This window comes from Papaver somniferum, chromosome 7 (genome assembly GCF_003573695.1).
Source record: "Papaver somniferum cultivar HN1 chromosome 7, ASM357369v1, whole genome shotgun sequence".
Lineage (NCBI taxonomy): Eukaryota > Viridiplantae > Streptophyta > Magnoliopsida > Ranunculales > Papaveraceae > Papaver > Papaver somniferum.
The window spans coordinates 187,018,705-187,045,597 of NC_039364.1; the positions used below are offsets into that span (position 1 = coordinate 187,018,705).

The following is a 26,893-nucleotide window of genomic DNA, read 5'->3' on the forward strand; positions in this document are numbered from 1 at the left end:
GAGGGAAGCTGCGTAGAGCTTTGATACCCAAGGCCTCACCGCATTACAAGGTGGCGCAATCACGCATTCAACTCACAGAAACTATCATGAAATTCGAAGTATGCTTAAAAGAATAACCAATATTTTTCGAATGACTTTCCTATTAAGCTCGTTACCCTATCGGTCTCGTTCTAGTCCAAATTTTAAGGCTTAGGTTCGTGTAGGTCCTATGAAATCCGAGTCGTTATCTTGATTTGGCCAGGCCTTGCCCTTTACTAGAAAATTAAATCCGATTTCAAGTCCTCAACATATAAGCATACAAAATCATCCAGTAAACCCGCTGACAGGGGATTCACGGGTGTTTAGAATTCTTACCTCCCGTTCCAGATGGGGGATGAACCGTTGAAGTCGACTCGGGCCACGACTCCTATGTCATGTACGAACACGAGGGGCCGAGACGATATCATAATCGTCGTCCTTCCCTGCGCACAGTTTATATTTAAAACTACCCTTCCGTAGGGTTTAAAAAAATAAAGTCCCAAAGTTCAATGTCCGAAAATTAAAAAAAAATGTCCAAAAATAAAAACCTTAATTACAGTTTCTAAAAAAAATAAAATAAAATAGAATATCTATATACAAAAATTTTCTTCTGCACTCCTTTTGGATTCCTCCTTTGTTTTCTTCTTTGGCTTCGCTTTTGTTTTCAGCACTTTCTTCCCTTTTCTTTAACTCAGTTCCAAATCTGAAAGCAAACAAGAAGTACCAAAAGGCGTAAAAAGGAACAAATAAAAAAAAAACTAAAAACAAATTTATAAACAAATCCGCGTCGGCGACGCCAAAAGTTGATGTGTTTTTTTTAATTGAGTTGTAGTAAGATGATTCGTTCACTCAGATTTGTTGAGAATTTGTTTTAAGACTTAATAAAGAAAATAAGGAAAAATATATATACAAAATTTGTCACAGGATGAATAGAGATCGGGACTCGGGATTTCACTACTTTTCATATTGTTGTGGTTCAGTCATTACTTCTAGACAATATAACTCAAACAAAAGAAGTTGTGACTCTAGTTCTTTGCCAAAAATAGATTTCGTAAAATATTATTTGTGAGTTAAAAGCATGACGCATATGAAGTAATTAAAACTAAGCATGCGGCATCTAACAAAATAACAAGTAATTAATAGAAATCATAAAGCAATTAAATCTATGCAAAAAGTCAATAAAAGAATTAATTCATTTACCACAATCATGAAAAGTTGCTTCCTCCATTGTCCCGGTTGTGGGGTTTAGCTTCTCATGGTGAAAACACACTCAAAGAAAATTTTCATTGCTCAAAAAGGTGCTTACAAGGATGAAAAGGGAGGAACAACAATTAAAACCGGGTTTGTAACAATTATGTTTGTTACAAACCAGAACGACCCACATTATGTGTCACTGATACTGTTGCTCTAAGACCCACGTTTCTGTGTCGCAAAATCTATAGCAAATAAGTCTGCCTTGCTTGTGTCGCATTCACTGTAACATAAACGACTGGTCTCCGTGGGTCTTATGTTCTTCGTCTTCTATGGTTTCTGCAGCAGCCGAAACAACTCTACAACTCGATCAAACTCCTCTATTTTGTTCCCCTAACTCTCCATCACATCTCTGTGGTTCCCCAAGACTCTATATATACTCGACAGGACCCCGGATTACTCCTCATAACTCCAATATATCCGGCAGTTAATCAAGAATATATCCATGCAAGATTCGGGAATATTTCTTCCCTGATTTAATTCTTCACGCGTATACATCTGCAAAACTCTCCTTGTTTATCTCTGACACGGCCTAACTGGTGGCTGGATCCTTCTAAGCACACGCAAAGAACAACAAATCTTGGGAAAATCCGTGAAATACTTTCTCGGATACGTGTTGCTCTGCTTACTTCTCTTGGACAATTCAACCCAATTTAGATGAATCTAACGACTATACCAACTCTGTCTAAGCGTAACAGGCCCAAACTAATCCACTTGAATGATTGAATCACTCCAGAAATCTCCAAAACCGAATCCAGCAACACTCGGGTTTTGTTGAGAAAAACCCGTAACTCCCTGTCTCCCTCAATCTTGATGATTCAACCAATTATGATCCAAATGAACACCCATACCAGCTTTCTATTTTCATATCACGTCTACCCATGAAGTTTCAGCGATTGAGTTAATCTCTAACCCCTCCAAATTCCGATCGAAAAATCCACAGTTTGAGAATGAAAATTTCCCGCCAAAACAAATTTAAACGAAGAAGAAAGGGTTGTCCCTTATCCAACAGCTGGGTTGCGAATAGCAAAGAAGGTGCCCCTTAGTAATTGAGGTGCCCCATAACCAACGGTGAGAGTCCGAATAACACGTGTCCTCCAAGGGTACCCCGGGCAACTTTTCGAGCCGAAATTTCCAAAAATATTTATTTCCAAAAAATACCTACAAACACACAAAACACCATAATAAGGACGAAAACGAGTACTAACAATACGAAACATTGAGGACAAATTTGACACATAAATGCATCTATCAATGTACTCAACATAAGAAAGAAGACTTATGAAGTACTAACTAAATAACCAAATTAGTTGATTAATTTAGTTTATAATGCTCGACATATAGCATCTTATGGAACAACCAACAAAGCCAAGGTAAATAGACTTAGTTGTAAGGTGCTCAACATAAGACACATAATGGAGCCTTCACGGTAAAACATAATAAAATGGATCAATGAAGATCAATACCGTGGATAACATACAAGGATCTATTCTATTTTCCATCATAACGACATAATAGACTTTATCTTTGTCGAACAAAAGATTTTATCCTATTTTCCATCAAATACATGACTGCATAGGCATAAATTTTGTAAATGTCAAAAGTCCATTCGTCCTTTCATCAATACGAATACCGATTCATGAATGACTTTACTTTTGAATGCAATATGGGACCTTCAAGTTCACAGACGTAAACAATACATATCCCATAAAAATATTGCAATATCTCAAACCATTAAAATACTGCAATAAACATCATCCTCCAAATATTTTTAGAATTTAATAACCAATAAACCTAAAAAATGACATAATAAGATGAAAATAAAAAATAGCTATGTGTAGTCACAATCATCGCTATTCAATGCTCTAGTTATTCTTCCAACTAATCCAAAAAGAAGACATCATAGGCATCTAAAAGACAAGCTAGAGAGAATCAGACTCCATTGTTTCCCTGATAGCGAATAAGGATAAGGGTACAACTGGATCCTCACAAGACAAGGAGTCTTCCGGCTTGTGAACGACAGCCTTCCCTGCATTATCAGAGAGATGATTCTCTTTACGAAGATCATTGATTTGAGATTTTATGAGACCAAGGTCAGATACAACCTTTTCCAACTCAGATTTCACTTTATCAAGACCTTTTAGAGTATCAACAAGCTGTTGTTTTGCTTCCCCAAAGTACTTAAGAAAGTCATGAACAACTTCAGCAGAGATCATATCATCCTTCTCAACATCTTCATGAGAATAAGCAAAGAAGCATGAAGCATTGGGATGATCTTCATCTACAAGTCTTCTCTTCTTCTTGGAATCAACCTCAACACCTTTGTCAAGAAATCCTTTTTCAAAACCACCATATCAAGAAGAGGAGGAAGACATTCTTGAAAATCCAAAAACCACCAGGAGTACACTACGTGACTTGCAATCCTAAGAAGTTGGATATATATTCTTTGGGGACAACAATTTAGGGTTTCAAAAAGAAACTGTTGACTCGTGCCAGAACAGAATCCGTTCGAGTACAACAAGTACCCAAGAAATACAGTCCTTCAACAAATTGAAAACAGGACCTAAAAACACGTTTTAAAACAGTTTTCACCAATTTCTTTTGACTTAACCAATACTTGATCTTAGCGGATCTATCAACACAAGTTTAGCTATGAACGATAAAAAAATAGCTTAACTTAACAGATGCAAGCAACAAGTATACCTGTTTTTAACACAACTTACTCAACAGGATTTTATATGAGTAAGTTCTCGAACCTTGTGATTAATTAGCACAAGTACGAGCCTCAGGCTCATTACGAGGTTTATATATTTAGTTAAGTTTGTATTTCCTCTTAGTATTAGAGAGGGATCCTGTTTGACATGAGAAATTATCATAAAATTTACTGTCATCAAAATAAGAGACATGGTTAGAGTTCTTACCAGAAGTGCCTTGACATGAGGAAGAGGATAATCTGTCGACAGGCTCTTTATATCTTCCAACTATCTTTTCTCATCTCATTGATTTTCCTTTCTTCTGGGATGAATCTCTCAACAGGATCAACGTTGCTTTCAGAAGCACAGCGGTTAACTTCCTTAGGATGATGTTTATTAAGACGTTTATTATGCCTTTGAACATTGGAGGAACTCACTGTACTGACATTCCTGGTAGCATTCACAGGATGGGTACGAAAACCAATTTTCTCAATCATATGTATGTCAGTCACACCTTTGAGAATCAAATCTAGGGTGTGTTGAAGTTGAACTAAGGAGTCTTTATTCAACTTAGGGTTTCTCTTTTGTCTAGCAGAACTCTTGGTCTCACAGACGAGACATACCTTTTGATGATAGTAATGATTGGAGGAAGTCGTCTTAATATCATCATCAGAAGATTTGTGCTTTTTACAGAATGTCCTAGTTTGGTGGAAATATTAGGAACACCTGTTTTTACTTCTGAATGTAAAGCATCAGAAGTTCTTGGTATATTAGATTACTTTGAACAACCTTGAACGGAGAGTTTATTCAAACGGCGTTCAATATCCAAGGCATCCTTTTCGAGGCTGGCCTCAAGAGTTAAGCACGAAGAATGATCGTCAGCATTGCCATGGACTTTGCAATCTCTTACAACACCAAGAAGAACATTGACATGGTGTTTTAGCTGATCCAATCCGACAGCTTGAATTCTAACAAGATTTAGAATCAAATTACTCTCTTCAGCTGTATCCCACTCATTAGAAGAGAAGGTCTCTTTCGAAGGGAGATCAAGAACACACCTGCCATTGTTTGTCTGTCTCGTCGAACCACAAGGTTTTTCTATATTCGAGATAGAATAACTTTTCTCTTTAATAAAATTAGACGAGAGTTATTACTGGTGACGCGTTTATCAGAGATTACTCTTGTCCATAGAGTCAGATCGCTATAAACACAAACTGATGAGGTCTTAAACGTGTTTGCCTGCTCTGATACCAATTGAAAAAGCGGGGGTCTAACAACACCACCCAATATTTCGCTTAGCAATCTGTATGGACTAACTCCGAAATACTTTGTTAGAGAATCAACTAGACAGTCAGACTCAATCTAGATAAAAGTATCTCAAGGAGTTAATATCTCTCTCTTGATTTGATTTTTACTCAAGCTAAAAACAATAGCGAGTCTTTATCAAATACAAGGAATTCTTGGACGGTACCAAAGACCAATGTCCAAGGATCAATCAATATCAATCAAAAACCAAATGTTGGATTTCCAATTGATGATCACGAACGCACAACCTGTATTATTTCAATTATATAAAATATAATGCGGAAAAGAAATAACACAGACACCAGAATTTTGTTAACGAGGAAACCGCAAATGCGGAAAAACCCCGGGACCTAGTCCAGATTGAATACACACTGTATTAAGCCGCTACAGACACTAGCCTACTGCAAACTAACTTCGGACTGGACTATAGTTGAACCCCAATCAGTCTCCCACCGATCCAAGGTACAGTTGTACTCCTACGCCTCTGATCCCAGCAGGATACTGCACACTTGATTCCCTTAGCTGATCTCATCCACAACCAAGAGTTGATGTAACCCAAAATCACAGACTTGATAATAAACAGATCTGTCTCACACAGAAAAGTCTATAAAAAGATAAATCTGTCTCCCACAGATAAACCCTAGGTTTTTTTCCGTCTTTTGATATGAAATCAAAATGAACAGGAACCAATTGATAATACGGTCTTATATTCCCGAAGAACAACCTAGATTAATCAATCACCTCTCTACAATCCTTCCTGACTACACAGGCGGTTTTTCGAGGAATCACAAACAGTGAGACGAAGGTGTTTGTGACTTCTTTATCTTGCCTATCGGAGAACTCTCACGATATCAAACCAATCAAAGATTGTATTCGTACGATAGAAGATGCAAGATCAGACCACACAACTACGATAAAGTAGTATCGGTCTGGCTTCACAATACCAATGAAGTCTTTAAGTCGTTAACCTGATTTTAGAGAATAAAATCAAAGGTTAACGAAGATCGACTCTAAAGGGCGCACTAGTAGCACACAGACGTGTGGGGATTAGTTTTGCACAATGCTAAATGTCTCCTTTATATAGCCTTCAAATCAGGGTTTTGCCTTAGTTACAAAGCAATCCTTATTCACCGTTAGATGAAAACCTGATTTAGATTCAAGCTAATATTTCTCAACCGTTAGATTGAAAACTTAGCTTGTCACACACACTTGGGTAGACGTTTACTGGGTTCGTAAAAACCATGCCCAAACGTGTACGTGTATGTTGGTTCAACATAGTAACCCAAAAGGTTAACCATATGAGCATTTCATATTAACCTTGTTCTTCTTCACCATAACTAGTTCAAGTGACTCAAATAAACTAGTTAAAGAGTTGTTCAATTGCTATGAGATCTTGTGTAACTACAAAAGACACAATTGAAACAAAGATGATTCGATTCGATTGAATCGGCTCATGAAAATTATAGCCACGGTTTGCATAAAGCATTCCTTAGTAATTTAATGTTTCATGTTCAGAGCACATCTTTAGATCATAACCTCTTAAGTTCACAAACAAGTTCGCGGACTTAAGTTAATCGGTTGAGTTTTCCAAACTCAACAGAAATTCTCGGAAAGAGAACTTCCGCCAGTTCGCGGATTAAGCACACAAACGAGTTTCAGAAAATCCCAGCAGAAATTCTCGGTTGAGAACTTCCAACAGTTCGCGGACTTGGAAAGCCAATTCCAAAATCCTCCTGATTTCTCTTGATCAACAAAGTTCGAAAACTTCGGTTCAAGGAATACAGGGTTATGTAATCTAAACTCCCATTTCAATCATTCATAAATTCTCAGAGGACTCCATGTAGCCGTTATTCACAGACCGATTCACGTCAGAGAAATTCTCAAAGTGATTGAAACTTTTCATGACTTTCGTCACTAGGTGAAGATAAACTTGATCAAAGCGAAACGCTTTACCAACACGCGATTTCGAGATAAAAGATAAGCAATGAATGCTCAGCTCGAAATGTCAAATGTGTATGATCTAGTCTATATAGAATACGACTTTTGTCTCATAAGAAGTAGGAGATAGAAGAGATAGACTTTTGAGTGATAGATAAGTTCAAGTCTCCACATACCTTTTTGTTGATGAAGTTCCACGGTTCCTTGTATAGATCTTCGTTGTTGTATGATGGATCACCATGAAGTCCTTGAGATCAACTACACTTTTCTATCCTAGTCCGAGACTTAGCTATGTAGGCTAGAAGTCAAGACTTATAGTTTTGTTCACTAACATTGACAAACATGCTTGAGATAGCAACGCATGCGAGGTTGACCGAGCTATGCTCTAACAAATATAATCTCAAGTCAATTATTCAATTGAACCCGTACGATAGAAAATGGCAAGATCAGATCGCTCAACTACAAGAGAAGTAGTTTCGTATGGATTCACAATCCCAATGAAGTCTTTCAGTCGTTAACCTACAGGGTCTCAAGAAGAAACCTAAGGTTAAAGGAGAATCGACTCTAGCAAAACCAATTAGTATCACACAGGAGGTGTGGGGATTAGTTTTTCCAGTTGCTAGATTTCTCCTTTATTTAGTTTTCAAATCAGGGTTTGCAATCCAAGTTACCTTGGTAACAAAGCATTCAATATTCACCGTTAGATGAAAAACCTGATTTAACCAAGCTAATATCTTTCAACCGTTAGATCGAAACTTAACTTGTCACACACAAATGAAATGTATTTCATTTAGGTTTGAGTAACCGTACTTAAACGTGTACACTTAGTTGGTTCACAAATAGTTAACCAATGGTTATCCATATGAGTACTTTCATATTAACTGTATTCATCTTCTTCACATAACTAGTTCAAATGACTCATAAGAACTAGTTGAAGAGTTTTTCAATTGCTTAGGTATTTATGAATGGACACAATTGAAACAAAATCGATTTGATTCACTTGAATCAATTCATGAACAATATAGCCACGGTTTGCAAAGATTGCATTCCTTATTGATTTATTGTTTAAGTTCATGATCTTTCGATTTGAGAAATATAACCATCTTGGGTACGCGTATGGGCACGTGTACCAAAGATACCATATTTGAGTTTAGAAACTCAGCAGAAATTTTCGGTCGAAAACTTCCGTGGGTACGCGTACGGGTATGCGTACCTAAGGTGACTGGTTTAACAGTTTGAAAACTTACAAACTCAGCAGAAATTTTCGGTTCGAAAACTTCCGTTGGTACGCATACCCAACCTGTCTCCTTCACCAATACCGTATGCACACATATGCACACACTTGGTTTCCGGCACATGGATTTATACACTAATGTACGAACCCACTATATATGGTTATATCCATAGTTAGTTATGTAATCTCAACTCTACATTTCAATCATTGAAATATTCTTCTATAATGTTATAACAGTCGTTATTCATAACTATCGTTATCAAAGCTATTTTCAAGATTGAAACGTCATCATGACTTCCGTCACGGGTTAAGATGAAAAGTGGTTAAAGCGAAAGCTTACCAACACATATTTCGAGAAAAAGATAGGCAAGCAAACTCGGCTCGAAATAGCAAATGTGTATGTATGAAAACTATCATACTTATACGACTTTGTCTCAAGAGTAGGAGATAGAGTAGATAGACTTTTGAGTGATATATAAGTTCAAGTCTCCACATACCTTTTATTCGGATGAAGTTCCACTGGTTCCTTGAGTAGTTTTTCTTCTTCGTAAGATGATCGCCATGGAGTCTAGAGCTCAACTACACTAAACTGTCATAAACCGAGACTTAGCTATAAGTAGTCTAGAAATCAAGACATATAGTTTTGACAACTAAACTTGACAAACATGCTTGAGATAGCTAGCAACGCATGCGAGTTCGACCGAGCAATGCTCTAATAATCTCCCCCTTTGTCAATTTTAGTGGCAAAACTATCAATACATATGGATTACAAAATAAATAAAACTTTGTAGCTTCTCGTCCACATGCTTGATCTCCTTGGTGCTTCAACATTACTCGAAAACTTCGTCTTTTCCAAGTACTCCTATGATTCGATAGATGTTCAATTCAGCATCATAGTTGTTGAAGATCTGTAGCCATAACAATGAGAAAACAAAAGCTCTCGATCATTGTTATACAATGTCATAGTATTATTACACAGTATCAAAGTTCTTATATCAAAACTTCGACAACAATACTATGGTTATATGTATCACTCCCCCTAGTCAATACTTTCATCTCAACATGAAAACCACTCCCCCTTACATAATGATCCGTAAAACACGTAAACCATATGTCTTTGTAGTGTGAACTACATATTAATTCTCCCCCTTTTTGTCAATAAAATTGGCAAAGGTACGAAAACGGGATCCCAATGAAATTTCCACGGAGATGCTTCAAGACCAAAGAAAAGTACATATCAACTTGTTTAGATGCATCAAGGAGTTTATAAAGATACAAGATAACCCCTAAAATATTCCACAGCCGCACTCCCCACAAAGATATGGAAATTAAGCACAAGTTCAAAAGAACTCTCCCCCATTTGATGTCATTCTCGAAAGAAGAACACGAGCGACCTTACTTTTATAAGAAAAGAAAGATTTCTTTGGACACCAAAAACAATAAGAAAATGATTTTGTATCCAAAAATTCTCAAATAAACTAATCACAAGAGAATCCATGATTAATTTAATCGGAATACACAACCAAATTAATCACAAACGAATCTATGATTTGTTTAGTTGGAAATGCTCACATAAGAAAACTTATGGAGTCACACAGTATATACATAAAATATGGATCAAGGAAGATCAATACTGAGGAATAAACAAAGATTCATTCTATCTTCATCACTATTTGCACAATGACATACAATAGACATAATCTTTGTAAACAAAAGATTTTAACCTATCTTCCATCAAAGAATTGACATAATAGGCTTAACTTTTGTTTGTCAAAAGTTCATCGATCTTGTATCAATACATGCATATCGACATATGAAAGAGATAACTTTTGACATCGTATGGGACAATAATAGTTCACGGACGCAAACACACATATCCCATAACATATTGCAATATATAAAACCATAAAGATTAATACTGCAAAAATCGTCTTCCAAATCACTTTAGAATTTAAATAAATAAATCTAAAAACATTGCAAGATGAAAACGTTGGACATAGCTATGTGTACTCACAATACTGGCTATTCCAAACCCTAGTTATCCTTCTTAAACAAAAACAAGAATAAAAATTCTCTTAAGAAGTTTCCTAGGCATCATAGAGATTTCTCAAGGCATCTACTGAGAATTATTTCTCATTATTAAAGAACCCATTGATTATGGGATCATTAAATTCCTCTAAATCTTCGGAAATATCAGTTAACTCACTGAGTTCTCTTTTCAGATCACACAAGGTGTTCTTGGTTAGAGACAATATTTGTTCATAGTCAGTTACCTTTTCCAAAGAGGAACAATTTGAGATTTTAAATCATTTCTCTTGTTGATGAAATCTTTCACCATGCCTCTAAAATTATTATCAAAATGACAAACAGATGAGAGACAGTTAGAGGAAGAACCTTCTCCATTCTTTTTCGACTTCTCTTTCATCACCCTTGAAGAAGTGATTCCTTTGAAAAGATACACATTAACTGCTTCAACTGCATCTCTTTTTGTAGTAACTCTAGTTACACAGGAGCCATGAGATAGTATCTTTTTGGATGAAAAAGAAGAGACAAATGATTAAAAGGATTTATGAATACCAAACCCTAGGAAGACTTTGTAAGAATCTTTCAAGATTTATTATTCACCATCCATCTTCTTAGGAGAATATTTTCTTAACAAATATAAGTCAGATGATTTACAAAAACAAAAACTTGAGCCACTTTTAGTGCAAACCTCATCTTTTCCAAGTTAAAGATGAGGATGCAAGCGTCACTGGTATTACTTAGTGACAGAGTGGGCCGAGTGCTCACATTTTTTACCTTTTAGTGGCTTGTCAACTTTTGTTGTATGAACAGGTTTCTTACCTCGTCTAGATCTGGGTTTTTTAGGAAAACCTTGTTTATCCAGTGTCAAGCTCATCCTCTGCAAATTCTCTTGTAGTTTGGTGATTCTTTTGTTGCTCCTTCTGAATCTCCAACATGTACTTTGATCATGCTTTGTGTTTCCACAAAACAAACACTTCAGAGATGATTTTTCTTAATGAGACTTTCCCTATTTTTCATAACAACCAACAATCGTTGTTTCCTGATTAGTTGGAGCAACAGTGTTGTTTGAGTTTACAGTTTTTCTTTTAAACCCCAAACCATTAGTGTTTCCAAAGGATCTCTGACCAAATCACATTGTTGCAATTTTGTCTGAGTGTAGTTGCTGGAAATCCCACAACTAACACCCCTTAATAATTTATATAGATCTAAACATATTGAATATGAAAATGATGATAAGAGTGCTAAAATTGTAAATGGACACAAGGATTTTTTACATGGTTCGATCAATGTGATCTACATCCATGGTTCTTCACTATGATTGTTGAGGTTACATTAGTATTACATTTAGAATCTCCATTAATGGGTTTTTAGTAGAGCTCTAAATCTAGTTTTAGGTGATGGAGGAAGAAGATGAATACAAAAGATAAGGCTTTCCTCTCTCTACAAATGTGTCTCCCTCTCAACACAGTGGTGGTTGGTCATATATATAGGAGTTTACATAGTGGAGGACACCTAATAAAGCCCCTATTTTCGGATCTGACGTGCGATGTTCTCGCACGCTTATGTTGGGTCTTCTCGCACGTGCTCTTTAACTTCCCACAGCTTCCACACTTTACTCGTGACTTTATGACGTCATCAATTTCGTCATCCGTATGCTATGTGCGAGTGAGTTCTCCCCCTTATAATTCTACCGCTTCGGGTGATAACTACATGTGCGATATTTTGCCCCTACATTTTGCTTCTTTTTTCTTGAATATTGCTTGAAGAGCGATCTTTAAGGAAAAATCCACCTTGTTGTAGTTGTTGGAGGAACGAGCGAAAGAATACTGAACTTGAAAAGTACGTACTTTCCTCTATTCTTTTGTGAAATTCCGAAACTTTGCTGTCGTTGATCACAAGTTCTTGATGGAACGATTCATTGCTTTCGATTTTTCCTCTGCATGCTTGATGCTAGAGTAGTTGAGATGATGTTGAACTTGCATGAGAATCATGGGGTTTGAGGTTGAGGGTTGGTTGTTTATGTTGGACGACTTGAAGCTTTAATGGTCTTGGTGCTTTAGAGATTTTGTTAATCTTGAGTGTGTTTGGCCTTGTAAAGATGATGTTTCGTGGGTTGTTGATGTTGCAGGTGCAATGAACTATTGTGTGTGGTTTCTGTGAGGTAACTTCTATTTCGCGTGCTTCATTGTTGTTGAGGATTCTTGTTATTCATGAGTGAGCGTCTTCTTTGAAGATGATTGTGACCGAGAAAGTAAAGAACATCAAATGTTTTCTTGGTATTCCATGGTCTCCTTTGTTCTTTAATTATGAGGGAAGAATTGTTGATGAAGATCAAGATGCTTTGATTAGTGAGGTTGATTGCGAACTTGTGCTTGAGTTTTGTTTCCTTCGGGTTGACTAGCTTTAGTGATGATTGATGGTGATGTTGTTGTGGATGTGGAATACTTTCTGTTTGAATTGTTGGTACTGTCCTTCATTCTTGTCTTGCATCTGCCTCTTCGTTTCTTCTCATGCGGTAGTATAACGGTTTCAAGTTGTTGATGCGAAATAATTAAGCGAAACAATCGCATACTCCTTTGGTTGTGTCATCCTGTTTATCCGGCATCAGATTCCTGCATGGTATTGATTCCTTTTTGCTGTATCATGCGATATTATTCCAGAAAATTTTGGAAAATATTGTGCGATTATAACGCTTATGTGATGGTTATGCTATGTAATGTGTATGCAATGCTTATGTCATGAAATGCTTATGCGATGAGAATGTTTATGCAATGATAATATGATGCTTATATGATGAGAATGCTTATCTATTGTTGATTATATGGAATGTATAGATAATGTTTATGTTACTTAGCTTATTGTGTGTCGCTAATGTTGATGTGATTTTAAATGGCTTTCATTCCTCATTGCTTTGGCTTTGTCTTTAGTATACGCGTTCCTCTTCGCACTTATTGTTTCTCGCATGTTCTTTTGTTTGTGCTTCATCTTTATCTCTTTAGTTCTTTGTCCATTGTATCATATTATATTATTGCCTCCCTTGCTTATTCCTGCACTATTAATGTCGCATAATAATAATTTAGTCACAATATATAAGTCTTTGAGTTTCTTGTGGAGATCTTATTATGCCTCCCTAAGTAGAGGTCTTAATCAGCCTCACCCTGTTAATAGGACTTATCCTTTCCCCAGGGTATTCTTTTGTTCGTGCGACAAAGTCGCAGGTGGCCTTTACACTTTCATGCAATGACCCATTGACCTTGCCTTATCATCTTTCGAATTATTGTCTCGGTAGGATATTTTTATGCGACAAGCCTAAATACTCCCATGAGTAGAAGCCCCATGACATTGTCGTCTTTGACACAATTCAGCTCCCTAATGGAGGGTGCCGTCCTTATATTCCCCCTGATTGCCCCTTCAAGGAAGCGTACCCCTACCGGGTTAGGGTGGGCCCTTCCCATCCAGTGATGCAACAATCTGTTGTGTTCGAGACCTCTTATCCCTTAGTCGATATGGCTTATGGTTACAAGACCGCACCCTAAGTGGGATTTCTTGATGACCGAGTGTATCATAGTCAGGACTTGCCAAGAGCGGCGAGGTACGCTCCAGACGCCCCCACTCTTGACTCAGTCGTGTACCCCGGCGCCCTAATCGAGTTTCTACACTCCATGACAGAGAACTTAGTACCTTAGTCTTTCGACTAAAGAGTCTCTACCTGATAGGCTTTTATTTCGCCCCCAATATCCATGACTCAGGTTCCAGGGTTGGTATGGATTTCGCCCGAGCCATGCATTACTAGGTTTTCCCCAATTATGACGCGCGTTAGGGCTTATTTATATTGCCTCTTGCACATGTGCGAACTAGGGTGCACGCCATAATTAGATGCCTAGCCTCCCTAGTTAGAGGTTTTAAATTTTATTGCCTCCTATTGGGGTCTTATTTAGGAGGTCTTATCGTTGCCTCGCTCTTCTACTTGTATTTTGTCATCATTTTCCTTCTTATTGTTTCCTTTTTCTTCTTTGCTTTTCTTTCTGTTTGTTGTCTTTTTCTTCTTTGCTTTTCTTTGTGTTTGTTGAGTGCTCTTAATGTGAGTTTGTAGTTCTGAGTTCCTCTTGGTGCGTAGATATCTCCCTTTGGATGTGGTTGACACGTCGTGTTTGATGATGAAGTGTTTGATGGCTTGTTTACTGTTTGGTATGCTTTAATGGGCTTTGAAAAAAGTGGGCTTGAACATGAACCGGTGTGCTTTGGGAAGATGAGACTTTTTTGCAAAGATGAGGTATTATCACACAGCAGCAAAAAATTAAGTGAGAGGAAGGAATCGATCCTATGTGCTGCTGCGCGAACTCAATGAATATGAACTTAACCAACTGTGATGTCTCTTGTTTGTGAAAGAATCTGACCACAATTAGATGCCTAGCCTTCCTAGTTAGAGGTTTTAAATTTTATTGCCTCCTATTGAGGTCTTATTTAGGAGGTCTTATCGTTGCCTCGCTCTTCTACTTGTATTTTGTCATCATTTTCCTTCTTATTGTTGCCTTTTTCTTCTTTTCTTTTCTTTGTGTTTGTTGTCTTTTTCTTCTTTGCTTTTCTTTGTGTTTGTTGAGTGCTCTTCATGTGAGTTTGTAGTTTTAAGTTCCTCTTGGTGCGTAGATATCGCCCTTTAGATGTGGTTCACACGTCATGTTTGATGATGAAGTGTTTGATGGCTTGTTTACTGTTTGGTATGCTTTAATGGGCTTTGAAAAAAGTGGGCTTGAACATGAACCGGTGTGCTTCGGCAAGATGGGACTCTTTTGCAAATATGAGGTATTATCACACAGCAGCAAAAAATTAAGTGAAAGGAGAGAATCAATCCTATGTGCTGCTGCGCGAACTCAATGAATATGAACTTAACCAATTGTGTTATCTCTTGTTTGTGAAAGAATCTGACTCATTAACTTCGTACTTCACCAACTGAGCTAGCTCCTATTTGTGGAATATAAATCAATGTCCTCTTATTCATCTCTTCGTCCTGCGAAGTTGAAGAAACCGTGTAAAAAGTATGGGTGGGTAGAGAATCGATCCCGCGACCTCAAATTCCTTCTTTTCGCTCCTAGCCAACTGTGTTGGTTCGTGTTTGTGAAGGAGCGATATAATTCGCATCATTTATTATCATGTTGTCGCTCTTTGCTGTTCTAAAAAAATATGTGAAAATATGAGGTGGGTGAGAATTGAACGCGAGAAATCAGCATTGTTTACTTCGCCCACGACCATCTGTGCTACATCTTGTGTGCGGTATTATTCACGTAACTTATTTCTTGTTATCGCTCTTATGTATGATGCTTTATTAGCTTTTATTCTCCTCCATTCATTTACTTATTTTTTCTGCCGTGCGGTTATATTGCTGCTTCCTTCTTCTATGGCTTGTTGTTCCTGTTTGTGAAAGAAAATGTTATCTGGATTTTTCTTTTGATCCTTGCTATTTCTTCTTCTTCACCTGTACGTTTGTCTTTTAGTATATCACCGCCTTTCTTTCACCTGTACATCTTTGTTCGCTCTTTGGTTATTGGCACGAATCCTCCCTGATTTTCTTCTTCGCCTAGTTGATTCTAAATCTGCAAAATAATACCGCATGAGAGTTAAAATTTACTCTAACGCCTTCGCTTTGATTCGCCTTTTGCACATCGTTCTTCTCTTTTGATGTTCCTGTCCATCGTTGCTTTGCGTCTTTCTTCTTCATGTCCGCCCCTGGGTAGTTGAAGTTGACTTCATCCTGTAAACCTAGAATACGTATTTGCCTTATGGGTTTCAATGTAGCTTTGTTTAATCTCACTTTGTTCCTCCTCGTGTATTCTGCCAATTTCACCTGTCACCTTCCTCCGCATATGTGAAGATGATGTCTTCGCATACGTGTATTTTGCCTGAGATGTTGATTAACGATGGTCTCTTCGCCTGTGGTACTTTCTCTTCGTGCTTTAATGATTTTTTCCTTCCTCCTCGGTTTCAAGCACAAGAAACCTGCAATGTCGAGAGTTAGTTTTTGTTTTCTCCTTTGCCACTCTTACTGAGCTTTGTTAACCTCTTTGTTGTCCAGCTTCGGTTATGTGCCTCTTTAAGATCGTCTCTTTGCTGGTTCGTATCCATGAAGCATATATTCATCGCCTGTTGCTGGCTTTGTCTTGCCGTTGACTTTTTTCTCACCTGGTTTCCATCTTTCCTTCATCTTTTCACTCGCTTGTAGCTTCATGTTTTCGCCTGTAAGTATACTTTGCTGCAAGCAAACAACCACCAAAAGAATAATTTGGAATAGTTTATGTTAAAATAATTCATCGTCTTTGAAGTAATTGGTGATGCAACTTCGATCTGTCTCCTTCATTCCTTCGCCCTTTCGTTTTTCTTTTCATCCTGCACGGCATAGAGAACGCATGAATGGTAAGTGCAAGAATTCGGAGTGAGCCTGGTTTCTTTCATCGCCTGGATTGGCCGAATGTTTATCTGTGCTGCTCTCTTCTTCCACCTGTTCTTCTCTATTTGCCAATTTCGATAATTGCATGCTCTTTTGTTCCTTAATTGGTAGCTCTCTGTGTAAGACATATCATCGCCTTTGGCTGTTTAAGTATGAGACGCTTTGTCTTCGCATGGAGTAAGTCCTTTCCTTCATCTGAGCTCTCTCCTTTATCTTTGGGTGTTCCTTTTCTTTTTTCCCCTACACAAGGATAGAAAATAAAACAGTCCAGTAACTATATATTCGCCTTTGTACGTCTTTAAATCTTGTTTGCCCTCTGCGTCTTTGAAGCTTCTTTGGCCTGAGAATTTTTCCTGTGCGTCCTTGAGCTTCCCTGCCCTATGCCATGACCTAGCGGTAGCTCTCCAAGCTTTTTTTTGCTCTTTTCGACGCCTTTATTTTCCCATTATTTAATCTTTCTCCTTTTTACGCTTGCTCCAATTATAGATACTTCCCTGTACTACCTTGTCTCTGCGAAGGCAAAATATTTTAAGAGAAATTTTTTATTAGTGATTGTTGTAGCTTTCTTTCTTTCCCTGTACTTCTCTTCTTGTACTCTTCTGTTGATAGAGCCAGGTCGAATCCTTTCTTTATTGTCGCCCTTAGCCATTTGATCACCCTTCTTTCTTCTTCGTGCTCCTGGCTATGCATTCGCGCTGAACTGGTGGTGTTATATTTCGCCTTTGCTTTGTGTACACTTCTTTGGCTTTCGTCATTCCTTTATTTTCACCCTGTTGGTAGTAATTCCACGACTAAAGCTGATCTTCTTGGCAGAATGACTGTTTTTCCTTGGTGCATGGAATTGTGTCTTTGAGTTTATTTGTCTAAGTATGAGCTTGCTGGCAAATTGAGTCTTTGTGTCCTTCTTCGCGTGTTGTTTCTTCCGCTTTGAGCTGTTGGTGTGATGTCATCGCCCTACATACTGGATCAATTCATCGTGCTGGATTTTAAGTGTTGGGGCTATTGTGAACGTTGTCTTCGCATACTCTCTTTACTTCGCGTTTTCTTCGCGTTGGACCTGTTGATAGAACAGAGAAACTGCAAAATAGTCCCGCATAAGAGGTAAGATAATCTTAATGCCCTTAGGCAATCAACATGAAACTAGATTTCCATGTCGTTGCACTTTCTTTTGTCCTTTACTGCTTCTGTATTCTCTGCTCCTTTCATTTTCTTAAGCTGCTGATAATATTTACTCTTAACTTCGCATACTGTTTGTTTTTTTTTTGTACAATAAGGAACAGAAAGATAAATTGGACCTATAATTTATTAAGTTTTCACTATTTGATTTGTTTGTTCCCCAAATCAAATTGAAATGTCAACGTTTAATGTTTTCAAAATCAATTAAATGGGTTAGTAAATTACGATACATTAATTGTAAATCTGCAATTAAAATTTGTTTTGAACTGAAGCTTTTGAAAGAAATCAAACCCTCATCGAAGAAAAAGCAAAGTTTTCTAAAAGCTTTTTCAAAATTTTATTCACCAGATTTAAATTTTTAATAATAAAATTAAATTGATAGAGAAGAGAGATGTCCCCTGGAGACTGATTGTTGATGAAGATTCTGGCTGGTTTTTATTTTCCACAACTTTCTTTCATTTTGGGGTTTTACGCCGCTTGAACATGTTGGCCTTTGTTTTTATGAACCGATGATGATGTTTGTTGTTGGTGATGGAAATCCTGAAAAAACGGGGGTCTAACCACACCCAATATTTCGATTAACAATCTGTATAGACTAACTTCAATATACTTTCTAAAGAATCAACTAGACAGTCTGACTCAATCTAGAGAAAAGTATATCGAGGAGTTAATATCTCTCTCACTTGATTTGATCTTTACTCAAGCAAATAAGAATTTGCGAGTCTTTATCAAATACAAGGATAGTAAACTTGGATGGTACCAAAGACCAATATCCAAGGATCAATCAATTTCCAATCAACAACCAAAGGTTGAATTTCACAATTGATAGATACAACGCACAACCTGTGATATTCAATTATATAACAAAATATAATGCGAAATAGAAATAACACAGACACTAGAAATTTTGTTAACGAGGAAACCGCAAATGCAGAAAAACCCCGGGACCTAGTCCAGATTGAACACCACACTGTATTAAACCGCTACAAACACTAGTCTACTACAAACTAACTTCGGTCTGGACTGTAGTTGAACCCTAATCAATATAACACGGATTCAAGGTACAGTTGCGCTCCCTACGTCTCTGATCCCAGCAGGATACTACGCACTTGATTCCCTTAGCTGATCTCACCCACAACCAAGATTTGCTACGACCCAAAGTCGAAGACTTTAATAAACAAATTTGTATCACACAGAAAATTCTATGATGATAGATAAATCTGTCTCACACAGATAAACCTCTGAGTTTTGTTTCGTCATTTGATAAATCAAGGTGAACAGGAACTAATCGATAAACCGGACTTATATTCCCGAAGAACAGCTTAGTATTATCGATCACCTCACAATAATCTAAATCGTATGGTAGCGAAACTAGATATTGTGGAATGACATACGATGAGACGAAGATGTTTGTTATTTCTTTTTATCTTGCCCTATCAGAGATAAAATCTCAAGTCAATTATTTCAATTGAACTCGTACGATAGAAAATGGCAAGATCAGATCGCTCAACTACAAGAGAAGTAGTTTCGTCTGGCTTCACAATCCCAATGAAGTCTTTAAGTCGTTAACCGACAGGGTCTCGAGAAGAAACCTACGGTTAAAGGAGAATCGACTCTAACAAAGCCAACTAGTATCACACAGGAGGTGTGGGGATTAGTTTTTCTAGTTTCTAGACGTCTCCCTTATATATTTTTCAAATCAGGGTTTGTAATTGTGTGTTGGTGAAAACTGTATCTGCTGATTTCAGTAATTTCATGTGAATGCGGGTGAGAAACAAATCTAAACCCAAAACAATATACTGCACGGGAGTACTTTTGATTCGAGAGATCGATCTGTACAATCCTGTCCTAAACCAAGAAATGGCAGTTCCAGGCTTGCTTCGGTCATAAAGTGAAGGAGAAGGATTGGTCTTAGGGAGGGAAGCGAAGAAAGTGTTGAGGCCAGAATAGTTGATTCTGGAAGTGTGGGTGTTTTGCGACTTGTATCCGAAAGTTGAACTAGCGAGCTGGATGGAAAGCTACCAAGTGATTTCTGGATGTGTATTGTTCTCCTGACCAAAAACTTGTTGTTTGGTGGAAATAGGTGAAACCTATTTATACAAGTCGTAATAAAAACGTACCCTGGCCTCGTAAGAAGTGGAAGCGGTTGAGTGATGGAAAAGTGGTAACGGGTAACGCCTGGAATTGATGTTTCCATAATGAAGATGTGTTTCACCACTTATTTCTTGCTATTACTAACCGCCTCAGTATTATGACATTTTCTTGTAACGGGCGTATTGCACGCCGCACGCTGTAAACCGCTAGACCAATACCCTGATGAGCATCCCCCAGTTTGTGACATGTTTTGATGTCTCGAGTGTTTTCATTGGAAAACATGTAGCATGTTGCTATGTGCGGAAAGTTAAGATAGAGAGGCTTGGCGGTTCAGTGACGACCTTCGACGGCTGAGATTTTGCATCTCAGGAGGAAGGGTAGCCGTTTATCGCGGCTACCTTCTGTTTGGCGGCCAGTGGCGTGGCCGTGGTGCTGGCATGGCTTGTGCATGCCTTTGGCGTGGCCAAATTAGGGTTTGACACAAACCGTGGAGTTCGGCATTGCGGCCAGAAGTTGCCACAGGCTTGGTGGCGAACTTTTACGGCTGAGATCTGCACCTCAGTAGGAAGGGTAGCCGTTGATTATGGATACCTTCCGTTGGTGGCCAAAGGCGTGGTACCGTGGTTGGCATGCGCGTATGGTAAGCGCGTCTGGCATGAGCATCTGGTAAGCGCGTCTGGCATGTGCGTCTGGCGAGCGCGTCAGGCATGCGCGTCCTGATGATGGGGAGCGCGTCTGGCATGCGCGTCTTGTGAGCGTGTCTGGAAAGCGCGTCTGGCATGCGCGTCTGGTAAGCGCGTCTGGCATGCACGTCTGGCAAGCGCGTATGGCATGCACGTCTGGTAAGCGCTTCTGGCATGCAGACCTGGCATGTGCGGCATGCGCGTGCGGCATGCTGGCGTTTTTTGGGAAGCTAGCGCGTTTTTGGGAAGCTGGCGTGTTTTGGGAAGCCAACTTAGTATGGCGACCTTTTTGAGGTCGTGGCATGTTTTGGAGAAACCCGATTGGTTGACAGGAAGTGGAGCCAGCATGCTAGGGCGTGACCCTACTTCCAACGCACGGTGGCGGATTTGAAACGACCTGATTGGTCGACGGAAAGAGGGCCGACATGCTAGGGCGCGCCCGCACTTTTAGCGCGCTGTGGAGGATTAGGTTTCCTAGCTTGTTTAAGCATGGTTTCGACCAACGGGGTCCAGTATACTGCGCGGGGCGCGAAACCCTAATTTGCAAATTAGTTGGGTTTATGAGTTCTTTGCGAGTTATCACAATAATTAGCTGGATTTTGTATGTTTCCATACAAAATATTTATCTACAGAATGCAGTGTGCTTTCTGTCTGAGCATTTTGTGCAATGGCCTTAACTTTGGTACTTGGAGGTTCATGCTACTCCGATGCGAGTGAGCATAAATCCGTCATGCCATACCGATCAAGGGTTCTGATGGGGAACATAGCACAAGAAAGTACTCAGTGAGTCTCGTATTGACGAGGTGCTTTTACAGAGTGTTATGGATAAAAGTGTATTGAGCGGCTCAATAAATATGTCAGTGGAGAGGTTAGTACTCGCAGTACCGCTTCCTTTCAGAGTGACGTCACATCTGATGCAAGGTTTTACGATTTTAACCCTAAGCTAAAAACCACCATCAACATTAAGTCCCCTGCTTAGAATGTAACAGTGGCATTGTTGCGGGGTAAGCATGAGTTGGTGACAGGCGAGAGCAAAATCGAGAGAGCAACATGTGAAGAGATCGCCAAGGAAATTTAACTAACCTTTAGTGGAAGGCATGAGAAATCCTTGATCCTTGTGCTGGAGGATTTTTCATAGATTCATCTTGGCCGTGGGTCGTTGGTACCTCTAGCTTGAAGTAGCGGATGGGCGGCTAGCTGAAGTAGCGGATGACGTGGCTAGCTTGGACGCGGCTTGGCTTGGCTTGAGCGCGACTTGGCTTGGCGCGACTTGGACGCGGCTTGGCTGGGGGGATGGCTCGGCTCGGTGCGGAAGGTTTGGGCGTGGAGATGGTGGCGTTGTCTTGGCCATGGATTGGTGGCGCCACGGAGCGTTTCCTCCGCGGCCCCAGTTGCCTTTTCCGTGCATAATTCAAACGAGAAACCTTCTTCCATCCTAATTCCAAAAGTGTTGCGCTTATAAAAGGAAACCTTCTTCTACCCAAACTTCAAAAGTAATACAGTAAAACTTTTTTAAAATAATGCTCGATAATATAATAGTCTCGCTAAAATAGTAAAAATTTCCAATACCGACTCGGGCCCTTGTGCTAAAATAATAAATTCGATAAAATTATAATATAATATATCTCAAAAGTTCCCCTTAAGCATTAATAGGTCCTAAATATTATGTAAAATAATAATTCCAATAGAAAATAAAAAATAATTTTCATACATATTATATTTTCTCAAAATATGATTCAATGTTGGTTTGCTTTTCTCTGAAGTTCAAATCAAGTTGTATTTCATCCTTAATACTGTAGTTCGTAGTGCACTAATTAAGATACTTTATTTTTATTTTTTCAATATGGAAAATCTTGTTCTTTCCAAAGAAATCTTTTATATTGAGAATTATTCTTTAAATTAATATATTATTAGTATACGTATAAAATAATAAATTATTATTTTATCAATTAAGTAATATCTCTTTAAAATAATAGGATTTGGGTGGTCTCAAGCCTATTATTTTATAGAAGTTTTATTGTATGTATATAAAAGGTGCCACGCCTCTTTTATTTTTGTAACATTGGCTTTGTTTTCTTGTCCCCGCGTTAGCAGCAAAGCAGAGAAGTAGGCAAGCGCACTCCAGGTATGTGTTCCAACGTTGTTGTTTTTTTGTCGATGCAAAACCTAGCCATAGACATGTTCTCCATGAACCCGTAGAAATACTTTTGTATGAATGATTCTTCCTTGCTAGCAGTATCATAGTAATATTAGCCGTTACGCCGATAGTAAGAAGACCAAGTATTATACAAGATATAGGCACGCGTGAATAGGTGGCTGCCATTAATTTTCTTCCTGTGAAAACCTGGCTTCAGGGTTTCCTTTCCCTCTTTGTGGCCGTGTGCATAGTTTCCGTTATGAAAACGTTCCTCTCTTGGCCGCGAGCATATTTCCATGACCAAGCGCGACTTGACCTAGGTTGTATTTTTCGCGTTATTGCATGCTTCCCGCGGTATTTCCTAGTTTCGGCCAAGAGCGTATTTCCTGCGACATCACGTACACCCGTTGAGCGGCATCAATCCCTATTCCTTTAGTCGTAAATGCCATGACATGTAGCCAAAGAGAAATTTCCGTAGCAAATGTGTTGTTTGTTCATAACCGATTTTGATAAGACTGTATGTATGTTTTTCTCCAAAGTAGTAATTCTTCGTTTTGCTTCGTTGTAGTTGCTTCAAAAGCATAAGGAATTTTGTTAAGATGACACCTGAGAAAAGTCTTGACACTGCATCGACAAACGTTGGTAACTCCAAGCCAAACACGGATGATTAATTTTTTACAAAGTCTTCTTCACTTAGGAGAGCTCATCCCAAGTATGTGGCGATCCTTTTGACCGGCTCAGAAAATGAAGGAGAGGTCCAGTCGGTTCGGCCGGGCCGCGTAATGCGGTTTTGCCTTCAGAGGAAAGAGTATCATGCTTCTCCAATCGACTTCAAAATCTGTCAAAGTCCATTGCGCTCTTTTGATAAATGGATGCAATTTATGATAAGTCAAGACTGTGTGAGGGACAATTTAACCCAGGCGTAAATCATTGGAGCTGTCACGGCTTCTGCAACACTTCAAGTCAGGAAAGACATCCCGGGCTTGATCATATTTGTCTCCAGATGGTGCTCAGATACTCATACCGCCATATTCAGGTGGGGTGAAATGACCATCTCTTTAGAGAGTGTAGCTGTCTTGCTGAACCTTCCCATAACAGGGAATCTTGATATCACGTTGTCCGACGATGAAGAAAAAATGTGTGCCACTCTTGCCGAGAATTCTAAAGGATTCTTTCGGAAGGATTACGAGACGAAGTGCTTCTACAGCTGGTGGGTGTTTGAGTGGCTCCCTGATGAGCCAGAGTCGGACCTAGCATTAGATGACACTCTCCATGTTGCTGCATTTTTAGCTCTGTGGCTGTCCAGAGATATTTTTGATGACGGCTCTGGTAAGAAGGAGATAAGGCGAGGGCTTATTAAATTTTCCATCAAACTGGCGAAAGGCGTCGTTCTTCCTATTGGTGGCTTGTTTCTTGGTTCTTTGTATGCCCATTTGGATCATCTGGTCGCAGATATGCACGCTTCAAATGGTTATATGAAGGTGGACTCGTATGTTCACGTCGTTTTTCTCCATGCATGGTTGTGGGAGCATTTCGCAAAATATGCTCCCAAACCGTTGGCTCCACTTCACGAGTCTTGTGGCGGCTCCAGAATACTGCGATGGTCAAATAAGCGCCCAAAATCCGGAGCAAAGCTTATCGATTTTATTGACAATGCCTATGCCGTTAGTTTTCGTCCCTGGGGTCCAGTCCATGCGTCCATAGTTCAGCCGAACACTTTCGCCGTTGCTCCGAACTTGAATTTGCTTTCTGCTGAAGAGAATATGAGCGTTGGAGAGGTCGTATATATGCGGAGTTGTTTCCCTGGACACGTGACATCTTTCTTCCGGGTATGTTGCAAGGCGGTCCCTTATAATATTGACAGGGCGACTCGTCATATGGGTTTTCACCAAGGGGTCCCATTTATTCGTCACCCAGTTGCTCCGGAAGAGTTGTTTCCAGTGTTCTCGCGCCAGGTAAAAGTCTTCCTTTCCTGTTCCCATAACGAAGTTCGGTGACAACCCCTAGGTATAACAAGTTCTGGCAGGATGGGTTTCTTGCCATCCATTGATTTGTGAACGATGTTGTGGAAAATACTGGTGGCAAGCCTTCCTCTGTGACTTTAGCGGAACATCAACTGTTGAGGGAGCCTTCTACTGCTAAGCGAAAATCTCCCAGCCTGGATGTGGGAAGTTCCCAGAAAAATGAGCGAAGGTCTAAAAACCGCGCGGGTGGTTTCCGGTCGGATATGGAAGTTCCCATGAATTTTAATTCTTCTAACATACATGTGTGTATGATTCCTTATTAATCTTGACTGGTTTACACAAGTCTTTTGTTTTGTTGCTGAACATCTTTTATCCTTTCACCATTCAGGGTCTTGACAGTACAAACGCCTTTTCCAGGCTTGCACAAAAATCGGCAAATAAGTTTCCTGAATACGAAGAAGAAGAAAGCTCGGGATCCAGAGGTGATGATGAAAGCACTTCTGAAAGTAACGATGAGTCTTTCTCCGGCGGGTCCGCAAATGATTTGGTAGGTTTCTGCATTCTTCTCCTCCTTCTTCTTTTTGCTTTTGAAACAAAACTAAATCGTAATGTTGCAGGGAGGAATTGTTTCTGAAGATGGCCTTGAGGTGGAGACTCGCCATGATGAAGGTCCAACCGTGGAAGTCGCGCCAGTTGGCGATTTGGAAATGGATGTTGACAATACCGCGAACCAGATGTGGAAAATACTCCGGCGACCGTTGGCGCAATCGTAGTCGGGAATCCTCTGTCGGTCACAGATTCGGTTACGAGCGCCATTTTCGCTCCTCCATATTTGGCTCCCCATGAAGACTACGTGTTGATTGGAGGCTTCAGTGTACCAGCTAAGCATGCGGAGTTGTATACCAAAATATGGGAGAAGTACAGACATATCGCAACGACGAAGAAGATTACTAGCCGTTTCGCGTTGGTTAAGAGGCTGGAGGAAATATTATCTTCAATTCGCGATATGTGCAAAATGACTGGCCATACCGTTTCTCGATATGAGATCTCAAACTGGGAGTTTCACCGGGACTTGTGCGTAGACTTTGAGTTTAATGCTTCCTGGTTCTGTGAGGGATTCTCCGAGATTCAAAAGCTGCAGGCTGGAGCGGTTGATGGCCCTTCTGCGGATTTGATTAATCAACAGGTGGCAGAAGTCGAGAAGTTGTCCCAGGAGTTAAATCTGAAGCAGGAGGCTCTTCAGAGCATGATGGATATTTTCTCCAAGAAGAACGAGCCGTTGTTAAGCAATTTTCCTTGAATACTTTTACTTTCTGAACTCCTTTTCTTAGGGTTTTTTCTTGAAGGGAAAACAAAACGCCTAGTTATAGTTTGATTTCTTTTTGGATTTGTGGATTGATAGAGAATTGTTACTTGTGAGAGTTTTGGATTATTTTGGAATAATGGTCTTTTGATAGGTTAAAGTCTGAATTGCGAGTGTAAGTAGCAAATCATCCGGGAAAATTGTGAAATCATGAATGTTGCACGAGAAGGAAAATATAAGAAACCTTGGGATGATTGGGTTATCGACTTCCATGGAAAATGTGAAAATCCAAACGATAGGTCATGTAAACATCATCTGGCAAACTTACTCATTTTAGGGTCTTTCGCCAAAACTGAGTTTTCAGGGAGTGAATCTGATTCTTCCCGTGATGCCCTAGTTGTTGTGAGAACTCCCCAGTTTCTCTTTTGTTGTCTGTGGAACATCTTCACGATAATTCATAGTAAAGCGGAGAATCCCTAGCCCCTAGACGCAATTCTCCTGAAACCCCGCTCTTCTTGGACGCTTCAAAGTATGGCATTCGTTGGTAGGATGATGGAAACGAGAGTTGAATTTGTAACCGAGAGATCAACCTCCCACTGTAGTCGCCAATTGTTTGTGGGTGAAAACCGT

General features: G+C 39.3%; 1 protein-coding gene across 3 annotated transcripts; it reads left to right on the forward strand.

The window, feature by feature from the left end:
• The first annotated feature begins 15,841 nt into the window (after positions 1 to 15,841).
• On the forward strand, positions 15,842 to 26,416 carry LOC113299191. Of its 3 annotated transcripts, XM_026548155.1 has the most exons (6): positions 15,842 to 16,397; positions 16,535 to 18,007; positions 22,954 to 22,984; positions 23,565 to 25,262; positions 25,349 to 25,507; positions 25,578 to 26,416. In XM_026548155.1, exon 4 carries the CDS (start codon positions 24,043 to 24,045, stop codon positions 24,991 to 24,993), a length of 951 nt encoding a protein of 316 aa, XP_026403940.1. In that variant the 5' UTR covers positions 15,842 to 16,397; positions 16,535 to 18,007; positions 22,954 to 22,984; positions 23,565 to 24,042; the 3' UTR covers positions 24,994 to 25,262; positions 25,349 to 25,507; positions 25,578 to 26,416. The 3 variants fall into 3 exon arrangements, with proteins under 3 accessions (XP_026403940.1, XP_026403939.1, XP_026403938.1); XM_026548154.1 differs by having other exon boundaries at positions 15,842 to 18,007; positions 22,951 to 22,984; XM_026548153.1 differs by having other exon boundaries at positions 15,842 to 18,007.
• Positions 26,417 to 26,893: the final 477 nt, after the last annotated feature.

Bases quoted from the DNA above. Each gene is read 5' to 3' on its own strand.
- LOC113299191 (XM_026548154.1), top strand. From the start codon at position 24,043: ATGACCATCTCTTTAGAGAGTGTAGCTGTCTTGCTGAACCTTCCCATA.